At 38.4% G+C, this 17,654-nt stretch overlaps 1 protein-coding gene across 8 annotated transcripts in view; it reads right to left on the bottom strand.

The window, feature by feature from the left end:
• The window catches only part of LOC141548340 (fibronectin type-III domain-containing protein 3A-like), a 75,769-nt gene that overhangs the window by 27,272 nt on the left and 30,843 nt on the right, over positions 1–17,654 (bottom strand). For all 8 annotated transcript variants that reach the window (XM_074277146.1, XM_074277149.1, XM_074277147.1 and 5 more), the window contains 5 exons: positions 16,088–16,164; positions 12,813–13,074; positions 11,999–12,283; positions 3,857–3,912; positions 1,176–1,327 (listed from right to left, as the gene is read on the bottom strand). In XM_074277146.1, coding sequence (XP_074133247.1) covers positions 1,176–1,327; positions 3,857–3,912; positions 11,999–12,283; positions 12,813–13,074; positions 16,088–16,164 — 832 coding nt within the window. The remainder of the gene's footprint in view (positions 1–1,175; positions 1,328–3,856; positions 3,913–11,998; positions 12,284–12,812; positions 13,075–16,087; positions 16,165–17,654) is intronic.

The following is a 17,654-nucleotide window of genomic DNA, read 5'->3' as shown; positions in this document are numbered from 1 at the left end:
TTTATAAGACTTCCAATAGATTGAAAAAAGCCAAACAACAAATCCTAAATGCTTACATTAGCCTTATTCCTAGAAAGCACACCTCCCAATGATGTTATTTAGAGCAATTAACCCAAACTGTAAATTTACATGTGAAGAAAATAATTTTAGCAATAATGCAAAATACTTCATTTACATAATACAGCTTTACAAAACTAAATTTTTACACTTCTGTGCTGAAATGTGAAGTCTTCTCAAAACATTACATTTATATTTACTTAGTTTATTAAAAATAACTTGGAAATGGAGCTTCAAAAAATAAATATAGTTTAAAGAAGTAACACAATTCCTTGAATATGGCCCAGAATGGTTTTTCTGGGGGATAGGCTTCTTTATTAGGCTCTTGCGGTCGAGCCTCTTTTCCAACAGTATCCGGTGCCCAAAGGTGCCTATCATTGTGCTAGGATCCAGTCCCTGATTTTGGTGCCCACAGCCTGGCTCGGCACATTATTTTCTAGGTAGGAAGAGGAATGAGAAGATTGCTCCAACTACTCTTGCTTCCACTGAGCTGAATTAGGAGGGCAATTAGAAGTAGACAGATAAGTAATGCTTAAACTATAAGTCTGCTGTGGTTGTGAATCACAGTATATTTGGATAAGTTTGTTTTTATAAAAAAGTATCACAGGGAAAAATCTGTTTTTAAAAATATCATGGGCCTTTTAAACATATACTATATAAATATGTAAGACTTAATTTTTTTTTCTCCCCTGAGGCTGGGGTTAAGTGACTTGCCCAGGGTCACACAGCTAGGAAGTGTTAAGTGCCTGAGGACAGATTTGAATGGTCCTCCTGAATTCAGGGGTGGTGCTCTATCCACTGCATCACCTACCTGCCCAAGACTTACTTTCTAAAAATAAATCTAATTTTAAATTTTCTCACCTCCTTTACCCTCAGAAGTCTCTATTTGTGATTTTGAAGTACTAAAATGTCAGCTGCTAATTATAAGATAATAGACCAACTAAATGCAGAACTCTATTTGAATGTTCTTGTTCAGTCAATGTGAGTCTCAGACTACACATGACAAATTTGACTAAATTAATTTTTAGATGGCCTCATGAAATCATTAATTGCTTCAACAGCTGTGTAAAATTTTTGTGCCCTTGGAATGAGACAAATTTCAAGAAGAACAGACTTACATGTAAATGGTTTTAAATTTTCCACTTTTACCACAGTTGGACAGCGCCACTTCAAATGTAAACGATACTGGCCGATTAGCATTTTCTTCATTCTGGGAATTTACCAGATGACTCCATGAGAGGACAGCTGATCTTGCTTGAATATTAGAAACCTAATAGAAATCATGATAATTGGGAATGGAAATTCAGGGTTCGTTTCTTAAATAAAAATATGAGAAACATTTTATCTTCAGATTCCTCTATTTTCCAACCTATTTCTTCAGTGCTTTGTACGTACCATCTATGGTGCTGGGCTAGATGCTAGGGATTAAAAGAGCAAAAGAAATACAACCCCTGCCCTCAAGGACTCTCTATTGGAGAAGAGAAGAGAGAGAGGGACAACATGAAAAGAAGTCCCATGTCCTCAATCTGTGAGATTGTTAGAAAGTCAAAGTCCTTATCTCTAGTTGAAGTGAGCAGAAATAGACCATCAAATTCCATAATTTCTAAACTGCCTCCACTCTAGCATGCTTCCTTTAGATAATTGTGTTGGTTGTACTACTTAGAAAAGTCTTGAGTGTATCTGAGGATATGAAATCCTCATTTGTGTTCTATACACTGGTGTTCTTACAAAGTCTACTGTTGTACAAACTTAAAAAAAAGGTTAACTTGATTAAAAAAACCAAACAACTGCCCACTTCCCTGTCTGGCCAGTCCTTCTTGGCCTTCTTTGCTGGCTCATCATTTACTCTCCACCGCTAATTATGGGTGCTCCTTCAAGTTCTCTCCTTTCCCTCTGTACTCTTCCTCTAGTCTCTCCCTTGAGCTTCATAACCGTATCTCCAGTTGTCCATTGGCAAGTCCTGCCTAATATGCCTGCAACCAAGCACGTTCTCTCTCTTTCTCAACCTTCCCAGTTCTGTCAGAGGCACCACCATGCTTCCAATGTCTCCATCTCGGTTTTGTCCCCGCCTCTCCCCTCTCCCTTACCCCCGCACAGTCCATTGTCAGCTCTTGCCATTTCTATCCTCACAACATCTCTGGCACCCCCCCCCCCAGGCTCCCATGGTCTCTAGTCTATCTTATCAGAAGTCTCCTTATTGGTCTGGGCCCCCCTACACCCTGTGCCTGAGGAATTTCCCTTAAGTGCACATGTGACCAGTGAGTCCCTTGTGTGATAAGCTTCCTCCCATGGCTTCCTGTTGCCTTGAGGATAAAACATACATTCTTCTGTTCAGCCCTTAAAGTTCTCCACAAGCGGCTCCAACCTTTCTTTCCCGTCTCATCACTGGCCCTCCTGGACCGTCTGATCCGGCCAACCCCGGGTTCTCCCCTGTGGCACGGGCCTTGGTGTGGGCTGCCCCTCTGCCCTCCCTCCTTACCTCTGGCTCCTACAGATGCGGCTCAGGTACCATGTTCTTCTTGGAGCCTTTCCCAACTCCCTCTCCCTGCCCTGTCTCCAGCTGCTAATGCCCCATCCCTCCCAGACCAGTTTCCCCTGAAGACCGTGGGGTAGAGGCTTGGTTTTTTAATTAACTTTATGCTCATTCTGAATATATAGGGATTTGCTTTTACACGTACTTGTTTGTGCCCCTATTAGACTATAAGTTAAAGGAACAGGGATTGTTTCCTCCTTTGTATTCATATCCCCAGCATCAAGGAGAGATGACTGAAAAACTCTTCTATGTAATTAAAGGAAGAAGCAAAATACTCTAGTCAAAAGCAAAGCATGCATCGGTTCAGAGAAGGAAAGGTGGTTTTTTTTTCCTAGATTAATTTGTGCACTAATTTAAAGACATTATCCATTTAATTTGAAGCATTGTACTTCATCACCTTAGATAATTTTTTAACAGGGCATTAATATGATTACTATTTAGCATTTAAATAGTTTTGAAAAGTGTACACAGAATACTTTTAAATGTAGTTTTTTTAAAGTAAATTAGGTCATTAGGAGTAAATTAAGGCAATTTCAGGTGATTTGTTCTAAGTTGCAATAAATATACTGTTCAAATAAATCCAAATATTTGGGGTTCTATTAGGATTGGGGAAGCTCTTTCCCATAGTTGAAAAGTCAACCCTTTTCTAATGCATGCAACCCATAGCATAAAATATGAGGGAAAATATTTTAAATTCAATAGTCTGGTCAGGAAAACCTCAGTGTTGTGTTTTTTGAATCAATAATTAACATTAATTCTCAACGATTTTTGGTTCTCACTCTTGATCAATGTAGAGTGGCAGTGAGTGAGATGATTAGGGGCAGAAGCTCTGTGTTATCCAGTTCTTGGTGTTAACCTCTCATTTATAATGTACTTTACAGTTTACAAATACCATAAACCTTGGAAGGAGATATGGCAAGTGTTTTATGTTTGAGGAAGCTGAAGTTTGGGGAAGGTGCATGACTTGGGGAAGGGCCAAAGCAGAGCATCAAAGCCAGATCCTTTTGACCCCAAAGCAGAATTTTTTATACTATAGCAATGGTGCCTCTCTATATGGTAGACGCAAAGCATTTTCATTAAATAAGAAACAACTGTCCCTTTCTTTAACACATGCTGACTTTATAGCTTTATGTATTTCACTGATGAAGAAAAAGCATGATCAGATTTTATGTTCGTCACTCTGCTTCCGGAAAAAAGAAACTAATTATTTTTAAAAAAAAAACCCAATAAAAAGTAAGTCTGGAGAGACTGTTTAGCATTACTTACTATAGGTTTTCCAGTGCTAAAGAGGTCCTGCAATTCTTTAATTTCTTTTTGAGGTTCTAGGGGAAAAAAACCAAAAAAAAAACAGAGAAACAGAAACAGATCATTAGAAGGAAAAAAGCAGCAGATGGTAGTGTATTACCTAATTATAACCACAAGATGGAATCAGATTCATTAGGAACTCCTCTTCACCAAAGGGCTTTTATTAATCATCTCATTGTCAGTCACACTGCTAGCACAAAGTACAGTAGCACAGAGTTTAAGAACTAAAAACAACCCTAAAGGAACAATAGTATGGAAATCATTTTTAGTACAGAGGGGTGTGGTTTTCCTATATGAGCATCTCTTCTAATTAACTTTAGCTAAGCAAAAAAACTTTACATAAAGATAAAGTGTCAAATTAAAACGAGTCTGTTTCTTATTACCCTTCGTTATGCCTGGTTCATTTCCAATAGTGAGTGGAGTGGGATTAGTATTGGTAGTGTACTCAACCCAGGTTCACTTTTAAGGGAGATCGTATAAAAATAAATGTAAATCAGAGGATTTGAGGTTTATGGATTGTAAACACCCCAAACAAAATCCAGAAGAAAAAACCCTTAAGTCTCCAAAATTCCTTTTTTAGGCTCTGTGAATGTCGCCATTCAGTTCTCCAATAGCACTTTCTTTCACATAAAACTAACCAAACACATACCAAACCCACCATATGTTGGAGATAAAAATCCTGAAATTTAGAAGCTGTATGCAACAGGGACAGGTTTGTTTTTGTGGGTGGCATTGGTGGTTTGCTTTTTAAAGCCAAGACAACACACCTGTATCCTAATTACCTGTTTCTATTAGGATTATTTCAGGAGGGACTTCTTACACTATCAAAATAGTCATCCAATTTGCACATTTGAAATTAAAGGCCCCGACTGGTTAAGAGCAAATGAAAATTGACACCAATGAGGTTAATTCCCCCCCTCCCCAATTTCAGAAAGCACTGGAAAACCTCCAGTGTAGACCATGTTGAAAAAGTTTGATAAACTTTTCAAAGGGTTACCAAGGGAGCCTTCATATTCTCTATAATAAGACAACAGAGGAATGAAATTGAAGTGAAAAGTATTTCTCCACGGAACCCTCTGAGCTGCCTAGATGCAACACATGCTATTCCAAAAGAGGCAGAGGGGCTCAAAAACTGTCCTTTGATCTGATAAGAGGATTTGGATTTTCTGTCTCCTAAGTGAAACGTATACAGTTGTAGACGATGTAAACTGTTTTGACATTGAATCTGTAAATGAGTATTTTGGACTCCTATTTGGAAGCTGCAGAAAAATTTTCACGTAGACCACAACTTACCCTTTTGGCTTGATAACAATGGACAAAACAGCTCTTAGTAGTGTGTTACACTTACAGTGTACACATTCTCTTTATTACATCATCTTTCTTTTCTCTCCCCCCAAAACGAACCCCAACAAGAAAAAGAAAATACTCAACATACTGGTCAATAGTGGCATCTTTCTGCTGTCAAAGTGTTAAAACTCAACATCCAACATCTTTTGTGATGCATGTCAAACTAGCAAAGCACTAAGATGGATTCCTAGGCTAAGCCAGAGGAATGCAGAGGTTAGAGGCTACAGGGGGCACCACTTCTGTGTCATTGTACCGCTCGCTCCTGCAAATCCCTTCTGGGCCTGCATGTCATGACTTGAAGTCCTGATCTGACAAGTATGGCATGTTGCTTGCTGACATGACACTTTCTCTATGATCCCAATCTTAGGCCTGCCACCTCTACAACCCACTGCACCTTAGTTCCTGCTTTCTGTAGTTAATACCAGAAAGGTCAGGTGCTTCATTTTCAAAGTATTGGCGATGGCAATGAACTCTGTTCTTGCTTTCCACTGTACTGTTCTTAAAAAAGCACCCCTGCCCTGTATTTTAAGAGCACCTTGTCTAACTCTTGTAGGGTTAGAGTAGCTGCAAGGGAGGAGTTGTTGCTCACTGGGTCTCTGCAACATGAAGGCTGCTCCTCTACCCCTTTTCAGATGAACTAGGAGGCCACTTTTTCTAGTGTTAGCTCTTCCACCTGAAAGCAGCATCTGTCTGCTGCTCCATCAGGAGTTAGCAAAGGACACACCACTCTCTGAGGAATTCATTGTTTTATTGGACTTCTATTTTTCATTTCTCCTTTCAGCAATCATTTGTCCTTCAGAGAGAGGATAAGCCTTAGGCAAATAACACTTTGCTTTTGTGTAACATAATATTGGCATATCCATTATGTTATGTCATTTCAAACATTAGAATTTTATTACAGCAAGATTTATAATAACATTCATTCTAAAATAATGGTTCTATCTCTCCTATTAGACCCTTCCTGCTTTGACCTTTTCCACATTCTGCAATTAAATCCAGGCTTCTTCACTCCTCAGTCATAACTCTCCAATGTTTACATTTTGCCAAGGCCTCTGCCGAGAATGTTTCTATCCCAAGATCCTTCCTCTCTCTGTTCCTTACAAGATGGTCTTGAGCATCACTTCTATGCAGTGAAACTGGAGTGCATGGACCTGAGGATTTGCAGCCCACTAACACACTCTCCCAAAAGAAGGCTTGAGCACCACTGCATTACTCCTAAGTCAAATAAGCAGGAACGACAACACAGTGCAGAGAGCAGATTTGAATGGCAGCTGCTGCACAATCCTTGACACTGGTATTCCTACCACTAGCCTCATCCCCTCAAAGTGAGAGAAAAGCACAGCCATTCACCACATGGCAATGACAGCATGAGCTTATAGTGACCACAAAGAAACCTCACGTTCTCTTACTTTACCCATGACCAACTTCCACCCCAAAGAAAGTCAATCACTTGTATAACATTACTCAAACAAAATTAAAATTGAGCTCTCTGTACTCAGAGGCGAGTAATGACCTTTTCAATAAATGATACTAGACTGCTCACTGAGGCTATTTATCAAACATTGTCAAGAAAATACAAAAGATATAGAAAAGGACCACCTGCACTGTCTGAAGTACAGCAATAAATACATTATGTGTTTCGGGCCAGGCTGTCTCATTCACACATGCTTTTTTTTTGTTTGTTTGTTTGTTTGTTTTTTCTTTTTCTTTTTTAATCTTGTTTCTTCTACTGTTGAAAAATAGAGTGTTTGAACCTTGCCACACCAGCCGGTGGTTCTCAGGTGCTGGAATGGGCTTATCAGTTCTACCAAAAGCAGGAAGAAGGAAGGGCTCTTCTAGGATGATATCATTAAACCTATATTCTCTGAAAGCTTTTAGAGGGACGTTCTTGAGGAGGGACATGACATTAGTCACCACAGGTTACCATCCTAGCCTAGTCTCCAAACAATACAAAATTCTTTCAAGAAGTGTTGGAAGTATAGTCCTATGTGGCTCTAAGTATTTTCCCTTACAAAATGAGATCTGCCTCCCTCCATTGCTTTGCCTTTTGAAAAAGAACACTTGTAAGATTAGTAGTAAATTTTCCCATCCGATTATATAGTAAAACCTTAATTAACTAGGGTGATTAGGGGAGAAGGTTAACAAAGTTAAACAGAAAATCGTTTCTCTTTGAATTCTAGTTAAAACTATTTCACAGCTTTCTTCTCTTCTTATTGTGTGTGTATGTGTGTATTAATATACCTTAAAATACAGTCCTTTGGAAATAGCAGTAATCTACAATATGGTAGAAAAGTGTAAAATTAGACTGAATGTAGATTAGTCCTAGAAAATGGCTTTTCTGAAACAACTCTTTGCAACTAGTTTCTCTTAGAATCATTCCAATCTTTTAAATATGGGGTAGATAAGAAGAGCCACTTAACATTCTTCTTAATGAAAAATTATTGTACTGTAAAAAGCTAATGACTATTAATGACACTTCTGGAAGCAAGCTATAATAAGATTTAGGGAGTCCCTATGTAAAGAAAGTCTGTTTATTTTGTAGCGAAGGATCCTTTTATAAAATGAATTGCCACATCCTCATTTGTTTTGCAAATTCATACTTCTACAGATACATATGTATGTTTATACATATATAATGAATTTTTGATCTCATCAACATGAGCAGTTTCTTTTATCTGGGCACAGATCAAAAACGCCTTCTTTCCCTGTGACATCCCCATTCATCTCCTTCATATTTACCTATTGTGCTGAGGGCCTTCTTTTGGTTCTGTGACTATCTGGTGGCTTTCTGGGAAGCACTTACTTTATTTATGTTACCTCATTTGATTCTTACAACAACCTGGGCTGTAGGCGTTATTTAAGTCCATTGAACAAATGAGAAAACTGAGACTGAGAGAGGTTATGATTTTCACAGGCCATACAGCTGGCTAAGATGTTTGAGGTGGGATTTGAATATGGGTTTTCTGACCTCAGGAGATGTCTGTATAAAAAGGATGATATTAAAAAAAAATTAAAAGGTGAGAATGGAATATATTGTAAGAAAGGCAAAGGAGATAGGGAAGGGAGCTTAAGAGGACTAAGTGAACCTTACTCTCATTAGAATTGGTTCAAAGAGGGAATAATATACTCTCTCAATTTTGGGTAAAGAAATCTATTTTATCGTATAGGAAAGTAGGAAGGAAAAGCGATAAGAGAAGTGGGGGGTTATAGAAGGAAGGGCAAATTAGGAATAGGGTTAGACAGAAGCAAAACATTTCTGAGGGACAGGGTGAATGGAGAGAGAGAATAGAATAAATGGGGGCAGAAGGAATAGAATGGAAGAAAATAGAGTGAGCAAAAGTTAACTGTACCACAGGATACAAGGGGATGGATTTTCTGGATATAAGAATTCCCTAATGTACAATTTCCCTCTACCCATACAAGTCAGCACCTTTGCAATTTGATTTTAAATTAAATGACTTGCCTAGGGGCTATAGAGCCAGTGTGGAGGAGAGGCAGAGCTTGAACCCAAGTTTTCATGGACCTAAGGCCAGCTTTCTGTCCATTGTCTAGGCACGTACTAAGGCCAGTTCAAAACTGCTTCCTTATGACCCTTTTGTTATCCACTCTTAACCTGGAAGTCTTGTCTAGCAAATTCTACCTAAGTTGGTATTTAAAAAAATAAATGGTTTATATGCTCTGTTGGAACATCTTGTTTCTGTCATTTTTTTCTCTGCCCTTTTCTAAATTGCTCTGATACACAATTTTACAGACAAGGCCATTAACCTATGTGTCTGTACAAATTCTCGGTCCAGCCAGCCTAATTATGGTCTTCTACTATCATATATTAAGTGGAAGCTATGACCTGTTTCCAGCTGCCTGTTTGAAATGGAAAATTTTCAAACCACTTAGTGGAAATGGTTAGGTTGTCAATTTTAAAAGGACACAAAAGGAGAAGGGACCATTTAATTATGGTGGTGTACATTAAGTGCCTCTCATCTACTGTATGTCACAGCTTGTCCATTCCAGCTATGTGCAATATTCCTCATTTGTGTAATGAAGACAAATTTTTACTAAGGACAAAAGAGGTGTTCACTGTAGAAAATATACCCACAAATGCTAAGCTGAAGGCTAAAAGTCTAATAGATCTTTGCCCTAGATGAATCGAGAATTCAAAACATCATCTCTTTTCCTCATTCATTATTTTCTTCTCCCCAGAACAAATATGTACATCCTAGCTTGTGATATCCTGGAAACATATTCCCAATTCTTGCCTTTGGTTTAGACTTTATTGGATAAGCTCTATAAGACACAAGACTTTTTACAAGGCTACAGAATTTGGTACCAGCACTTCCCACAGTTACCAGTGTTGTGGCAATAATGCATAATGAATTATTGGGGTTTCTTTTGGGCACTAAGCCTCTGGGTCTATGCTAATGGTGAGAGCTGCTTTAATGTGGAAAAGGTTAAAAAGATGAAGAAAAGAAAATGATGGGAATAGACATAGTTTTGGGTGCAAAGAATAATAAATAGGACCATAGTTCATCCTCAGAAGGAAAGATGCAGCTGACTCCAAATAACATGATTTAAATATCTATGCTACGGTATAGAAAGAGTATAACAAAAAATAATAACACTGTGGGGATTGACATGTGGGGATGATGCTACTGACCCACTGGCAGCACTAATGATAGATTTATACTGACTGCCTGTAGCTCTTCGTACACATTTGTGAGACAGCTGGCATTGTTAGGGTAGACTGTGGCTGTGGAAAATCACAACTGGTGTGTACACAAATCCAGCTTCTGAGCAGGCCTCCTAACACCACACACTAACTAAACAAGCATACTAGTCATAACTGATGAGAAACGTAGTACCTACCAACATCAAAATGAGATGCTTATTTGGGCTTCTTATTTCTCAGAGAACCACTGATTTCAATAAAAGAAACATTTGATTCAACAAACACTCAGAAGACTCTAAAAAGTTTGCTTAGATAAAGTGATAGAAGTTCTTTTATCTGGCCTAATCAATCTTGCTCACTACTGAAGGGGAACTTTGAAATGGAGAATGGAAAACCATTGGTTGTTTGTCCACCTGTATCAGGGTCATAGCCCTTATCTCTAAAAGAGGATCCCCTTTCACAGACTTGGGCTGAATAGCTCCTGATGAGGACGGAACTGCGAGAAAACAGGAAAAGAGTAGGTGGCTCCAGGTTGGAAACAAAATGTCTTTACACAGAATATTCCAAACTCACCTCAGACTGGGAAAGCAATGAAATGAAAGCATTGGTGGTTACCAAAGCATCTCATTTGGGAAGTTCCTGGGAGTCAGAGACTTGGTTGGGAAGACACAAAAACAGTTGGGTTGCTGCCATGGGAAGTTTTTATGCTAGATGGAGAATTCATGCCAATGATACATAATGAAATAGGTTTTCTGTTTGTGTTTTTTAGACCAGTCTGAGTGGGCCAGGGAGACAGTGGGGGGAAGATTCTATGATTTTTGCATGAGGCATTCTCCTGGCCCCTATTTTCTATAAAACCATTAGCAGTGTCTGGGATAGTAACTAGGGATACTGTAGCAGATACATGCCTCCTTTCCCTGCCAATCTCTCAATCTCTCTCTCTCCCCCCCTCTCTTTCCCCCTTCTCTCCTTCCTCCTTCTCTGTCTCTGTCTGTGGCTGTCTGTCTGTCTGTCTGTCTCTCTCTCAGACACACACATATCTACAATTGTAACCATAAACCTTAATGCTGGAGAGCAGTTTTCCCTTTGCAATATAAATTCAGTATGTGGGCAGTAAACAGCAAACTGTTTATTTTTCAAACTCATAAGGTCTTTTCCCCCTTTTTCCTAAAAGTTCATTTTCCATGCAGTTTGTCTTTGTTGTCTTTGGAGAACATTCTTAGGTTTTAAAATTCTCCTTGGAAAACTAAGTGGCTTCTACTTGTACCACCTGGGTGTGACATTCCAATCCTGCTGACTATCATTACACAGCTCTTGTCAGTCCCTGGAGCAGGAAGCACTCTAGCACTGACAACTTGCTGAACTGGATAATGTGTTAAGGCTTTGGGAAATGGTAGTTATAAATAAAAAATCAAAACATTAGCAAATCTACAAAAGCTTGGGCCTAACACTAGCAAGTTAATGGAAATTCCTAAATTAACTAGATCGTTTTATGGATCTTGGATTAAATATGAACTGATTTTATTGAATGACATTTTTAAAAACGACAACTTGCTGAAGGACATTTGGCAAAATTTTACATGGAGATAACAATAAATTTTTGATGTTTTCCAAACACCTTTTCAATGAAAGGAAAAGCAAAGTCCCATGTATCTCAGAGTTTTGCAAAATGACCCTAATTCTTTCTTCCTTGCCAGTGTGAGATTAAATAGTAATCGCATAATGAATGTATTCCCATAACAAACTAGCTTTGGGTCTTCCACTAAGCCAAAACTATTTGTATTATCATATGGCTCTACTTCAGTAAATCAATAACAGAAGACAAGCAGCAGAAACCATGTGTACTCATTGCTGGCATTTGCTGCCACATCAAGTTGGGGCTAATTAGTGTGAAACAGTAGGTTCCCCATGCTTTTTAAAAAGCAGGTGAATTGTGGCTCTGTGTTTCCAATACAGCTCAAATGCTTCATCTCAGAAAAACCATTTAGAATCAGAGTAAAAAGGACTGAAAAGGAAAATGCTTTAAGATGCACTGTGGTTTTCAGTTTTGTTTTGTTTTTTCTTTTGAAATAAGGAAAAAAGGCTGATCTTACCTTCAGCTTTTGCACCTTCTGCTGGGCTGTCCTTTGCTTTCCCACTTTGTTTCTGCTTAACAGGTTCTTCTACAACATAATGTCCCTTTCCATATCCATTCTCAACATTAGCATTGTAAGAACTGTGAACTTTAGATAGCGAAGAAGGCGGGATGCCAGATTTGTTGTTGTTATTGTTATGTCCAATAGCATGTCTGTCTTTTATTCTCTTCTTCAAGTGCTCTTGCATTTTACCCGTTCTTTCATCACGAGGAATATAATGCGTTCTTCCATGGGAACGGGATTCTAAAACAGAGCAGGGTCATACTGTTCAATCAGTGTTTGGGACCCCTTGTTTACATAACCAAATAAGGACCAAGGCTGATAGAAGGGACACTTTAACTTCTAGAATGGTTCTCACTGTTTCAATTTTGATCCCATGCTGGGATTACAGAGGGGAAGGAAAAATGTCTACAGGAACATCAAGATGTGACCTCACTTCTAAAAAGAAAGGCCTAACGATGACAGGGAATATGGCTTCCAAGAGCCTTACAATTTTGTATCACTATACATCCCTAAGAAATAAAATTTTTTTATGATTGCCCATCACGGTTTTGTAGAGCCATAAAGTAAAAAAAAAGTAGTACCAAGTAGAACTTTCAGTGAGGTACATAATCAGTGGGAATTTTCACTCAAGACACGCACACAGTCGCATATAAACATTTTTATATTTATTGAAGTCTTACCTCTCTACTTTTTGGAACAAGTATCCAAGATAAAAGGGACTGATTGCAACAAACTGAAACTATTTTCTACTAGGAACAAACAATCTTACCATATTCATGGTAAATGCGTGGTTGTGGCAGTGGTGGTGGTGGTGGTGGCGGTGGCGGCATTGCATGTTGGTGCATATACTGGGGTGGATGCAATTCTGATCCTGGAACTGGGGGGTACATTGGATGAGGAGGATGGGCAAGCATAGGAGGAGGATGTGGATGCATGTAATGTTGCAGATGTGGAGGAGGATGCATGGAAGGGTGGTATTCAGTAGAATGTGGCAAAATTACAATTTTTCGAACTCCATTTTCTTCCACCACCTGAGACAAAACACAAGATTATATTGTTACAAGAGAATAACAAAACATGCTTTCACATTATTTCACGTTATTAATTTCATTAATTTAATTATTATTTTCACATTATTAAACTTTAGATTTATCATCTCACATATATAGCCTTTACCTCTGAGAAACTTGCTTAATGAGAAGTACACTAACATACAGGGACTTGTTTTCTTCCCTTTGAAAGTTCAGGTATTAAAGAAGTAGATCTCAGGCCCACACCACAATGTAGTGCTTGACAAAAGAGAATTCTTTAATGAAAGCAAAATATACTACACAGTGACTTAATTGGAGATATTCCTAATTTACTAGGCAGAAGGTATGACTAGGTCATTAAGGCAGAATCAGGATGCTGGGAAGCAGAGCCAATTCAGTGAAATGAGCAATGCCCATTCAAGCAACCACAAAGCTTCCCTACTAGACGCCAGAGTCCTTGAGGGAAGGGGCTTCTTGTCTAGCTCTGCATTCCTCCTTCCACAGGACCTAGGGACAATACTGCTTTATTAAGGAAAGAATAAGATAAAAATAATGCTCTCTAATTAGCCTGACAGCAAAGGAACCCAGCTTTTTGATTGAGTTGTCTGCTTTAAAAAAATACAGCAGTCGTTTCTGGTGGCCATTAAAAATGGATTAAATTTCCTTTGGTTCCCTAAAATTACACAGAATTAAAATGAATTAAAGCACTTTTCATTTCTGAAAAAATAAATTTACTAGTGGAAAAAAATAAGGAAAGTGGTGTTTATATTTCCAGACATCAAAAGTAATGGTTATATTATTACCAATAAACCTGTTGAATTTGAAGAACTGGCTAAAAATGATTTTATAAATAAGTCATTGAACCTCATAATGCTCTAAAAGCCAGGGCTTCTGGGGTTGGGGAGAAAGGAGAGAGAGAGAAGGAAAGAGAGATCTGGGAAGGGAGGTAGGGAAAAAGAAGGAAATCTGGATATAAGGATTCCTGTGCGTTTGCATAGCAACTAATGTAATCTATGTCTTATTAGATATTTTACTGTGTTAAATCCTTCCCAAAGACATTTTAATCTGCTTCTAACTGACTTTGGGCTCACACCAGGGCCTGTATTTGGTGCCTCAGCTTTAGGCATCTCTTACTGTAAGATTCTAAGTGGCACAGAGGGTGCTCATTTGCCTCAGTAAAAGGACTTTCCTTACCTGTCTGTTTCCTGGGCTGCAGATCTATCCCTACTACTGAGACCATTTTACAGTATTTTTTCTCAGCCTCATCAAATTAGACTTTTCTCATTAACTAGAAATTAAGCTTACCACCTCAGGGGGAATGTTCTGACGACTATTATTAAGCTATGAATATGACTGTATCGTGATTGACAAATACATTTCCAACAGTCACATGTAGAAATACCATTTGTTTGGTTTTCCAAGTTTCTGTAAGATCCTCTACTACAAGCATATTTAGTCTGTCTTTAAAGTAAAACAAGATTCACAGCATTTCCTGTTCAACTAAACAGGAATTACAGATGTGGAAATTTTAGTTCTGCCAAAATGAAGTCTCACAGTTTTTGTGACAATGATAAAGTGGTGATCCCAGAGAAAGTTTAGCAAAAAGAAATGTCTGACTATTTTACGTGAAAATGGTCAGAGATCTTTCAGACACTTCATATTTATTAATATAATTGTGTGCAATTGCATGTGTACACACACACACACACACACACACAATCTATATACATATTTGAAAATACTTTCAAGCTGTTTGTTCTAGATGTTTCAAGAAACTAATTTCCTCCAACCATATGGTGACATGGCTCAGAGTTCAATAGTACTGCCTTGATTTCTGAATGCAAAGGCTAAATTCCTGGAGGACCCCCCTTCCCCGGCCCCACTGGCTCACACAGCACACATTGGCACACTCCCCCCATCTCACTTCTAACAGGACTTTCAGCAGGAATATTCCCTCTACAAATAAGAAGCACAGACCTTCTTTTAGGACACATGCAGCTTCTGACTGTTCTGCAAAGCTTACTGCAATGAGCAAACTTGTGGAAACATTTGTCTCCGATTTGAGAGGTTTTAAATCTGAACTCTGATGTCTGTTTTCTTGGATTTTTTCTTCCTGGCAGATCACATAAATGTCTGCCTCCAACAGTCTTAAGTGGCAATCTAAGCCCCACTGCTCACTGATGCAGCCACTATGAACCTTATTCTTCCACCTGCTTGCGCTTTCCTGGGAATTTCCAATCTCTTTAGACATCTTCCTCTCTCTGGCTAATGTTATTAAAACTTGGAAAAGGCATTTAAATAAAAAATAGTTATCATCATAGATTAACAAGACCATGTGTCCAGTAATACCTTCAATCAGGGGTGGGGAAGCTTTTTTCTTCCAAGGGCTATTTGGCTATTTCTAATATCATTCTTGGGTCATACAAAATTATCAACTTAGAGAACTCAAGCAGTGGGAGGTGGTTGTTTTGAGCTTTCAGCTCATCACCACCTGCAGTAGCCTTAGCAAACTATTTCACAGGCCTTACGTGGCCCTGGGATCAGATGGTTCCCATCCCTACTTTAAATGAAGACTCCAAGTATAAAATCAAATCTGACTTCAGATAGGAAACCTTTTACTGGGCAGATGGCAAAAAAACAAAACGTGATCTTTAAGCATAATAAAAATATTAACATATCAAGTACTAGAGAGCTTGGACCACTACCCTCAAGGGCATATTGAGATTATCTGTCCTTTTTTTTTCTCCCATGGTTAGCTATTTAATAGAATAGAATAGAATAGAATATTAGCATATAGACTAGAATAGAAAGAATATTAAATATTTCACATAATTGGTCTTTTAAAAAATTAAATTGAGATGATAAATTCGTCTTGAGGGCAAGGCCTGGTTTTCATTACTGTATACTCCACAAAGGCCTACCACAGCGTCTTAGCAATTAGTATTTGTCGAATGAATGAATAATGAACCCAAATTTCTTGACACAAAGTACCAAATAAAATCTTATGACATACCTGAGACATATAACCAGGAGGAACAAATATCGGTGGCATAGAGCCATTTAGTGACATCATTGGGACATGAGCTGGTCCTAAAGCAGGATGATTAAAACTGTTAATATCAACTCAGCACAGGATCATATCATTATAATATCCTTACACATTATTTTTTCTGATTAAACTACAAATACATTTCCTAACTAAAAACCAGGATTGTGTTATAGAAAATAGGGTGCTTCCAGGCAATGCTGTTAGCTCCGAACTCTTAAAGGACTTTAAATTCTAGGTCATTTCATTGCTAGCACCAGAGTCCTCTTTATAACTTAATATGTTATTATTTATAAATAGCATATTAATAAATAAAAGATCCAATGCTAGTCATGGAACAAGTGCCAGAATGCAACTGTACTTAGCCTTCCTTTATGAGTGGTAGCGAAATGGAAAGAACCCTGTGCTTGGAAGTCAGAACACTTGGTTGGGAGTCCAGATTCAGGACCTATTTCTTTAATTAGCCATTTGAGCATGAACAAGTTACTTTAATTCTTTAATTCTCACTCTCACCTCTACAACAGGGATGGTAATACTTGTATTGTCTACCTCACAGGATTGGTAGGAAGAGAGCGTTTTGTAAACTATAAAACCCTTAAGGTAATAAAAAATCCAATTTTCAATCATGAAAAATACACACATTCCTATCACATCCAGGAGAAAATGACTGAAAATATTACAAAACACAGAGACTAGAACATGACATTAGCCTCCTCTTCAACAGAAATAGTGGGTAAACTAGTGGTTAATCTTAAGAATATGAACTCTATCATTGTTTGGAAATGCTAAGATGGTAACATACCCATAACTAAATTTTAAAAAATTACCTAGAGTACTTATAATCAAAAAAACCCCCAAAAAACCAACCTCATATACACATAGGAACACTATATGAGGTTTTTAGTGGAGTCACTGTAGTGACGTGGTATCCAAGATAGCAAATGGGATCTTAGGTTCCATTAAGAGAGGCCAAACATCTGGGATACGGAGGAAAGAGTTCCAATGCCCTACTCTGAGCACACCTCAGCTACAATGATGGGTTCAGTGGAGGGCACCAATAAGCTGAAGGGTTTTCAGAAGAAGAGGGTGCAGGATCAAGAAAGACCTCCAATTCCTTCTATAAGGGGATCACTTGAGGGAAATGAAGAGTTTACCCTGGAGGGGTGGGGAAGGACATGAATATGAGGCTGTCTTCAAATATGTGAAATGGGGTCATTTAGAAGAGAGATTAGATTTGATCCAATTGCCATGAAAAGACAGGACTGGGAGCAATAAGCAGAGGTTATGGAGAGACCACTTCCTAACAATGACAGTTGTTTCAGTATGGAGAATGGACTGCCTGTGGAAGGAGTGAGATCCCCATCAATGGAGGAGGGGTAGCATTTGAATTTGACCTTGGAAATAATAACTTCTGAATTCATTAATTTCAACTGTCTTAAGTGCTTGGTACATGGGGGGTACGTAAAAACGTTTGCTGACTAATTGATCTAAGTACCTTAATCTATCAGGGACATAAACCCTGGATGTTCTGCTA

This window comes from Sminthopsis crassicaudata, chromosome X (assembly GCF_048593235.1).
Source record: "Sminthopsis crassicaudata isolate SCR6 chromosome X, ASM4859323v1, whole genome shotgun sequence".
Lineage (NCBI taxonomy): Eukaryota > Metazoa > Chordata > Mammalia > Dasyuromorphia > Dasyuridae > Sminthopsis > Sminthopsis crassicaudata.
The sequence above is the reverse complement of the archived record's forward strand: the minus strand, read 5'-3'. Positions and strand labels throughout refer to the sequence as shown.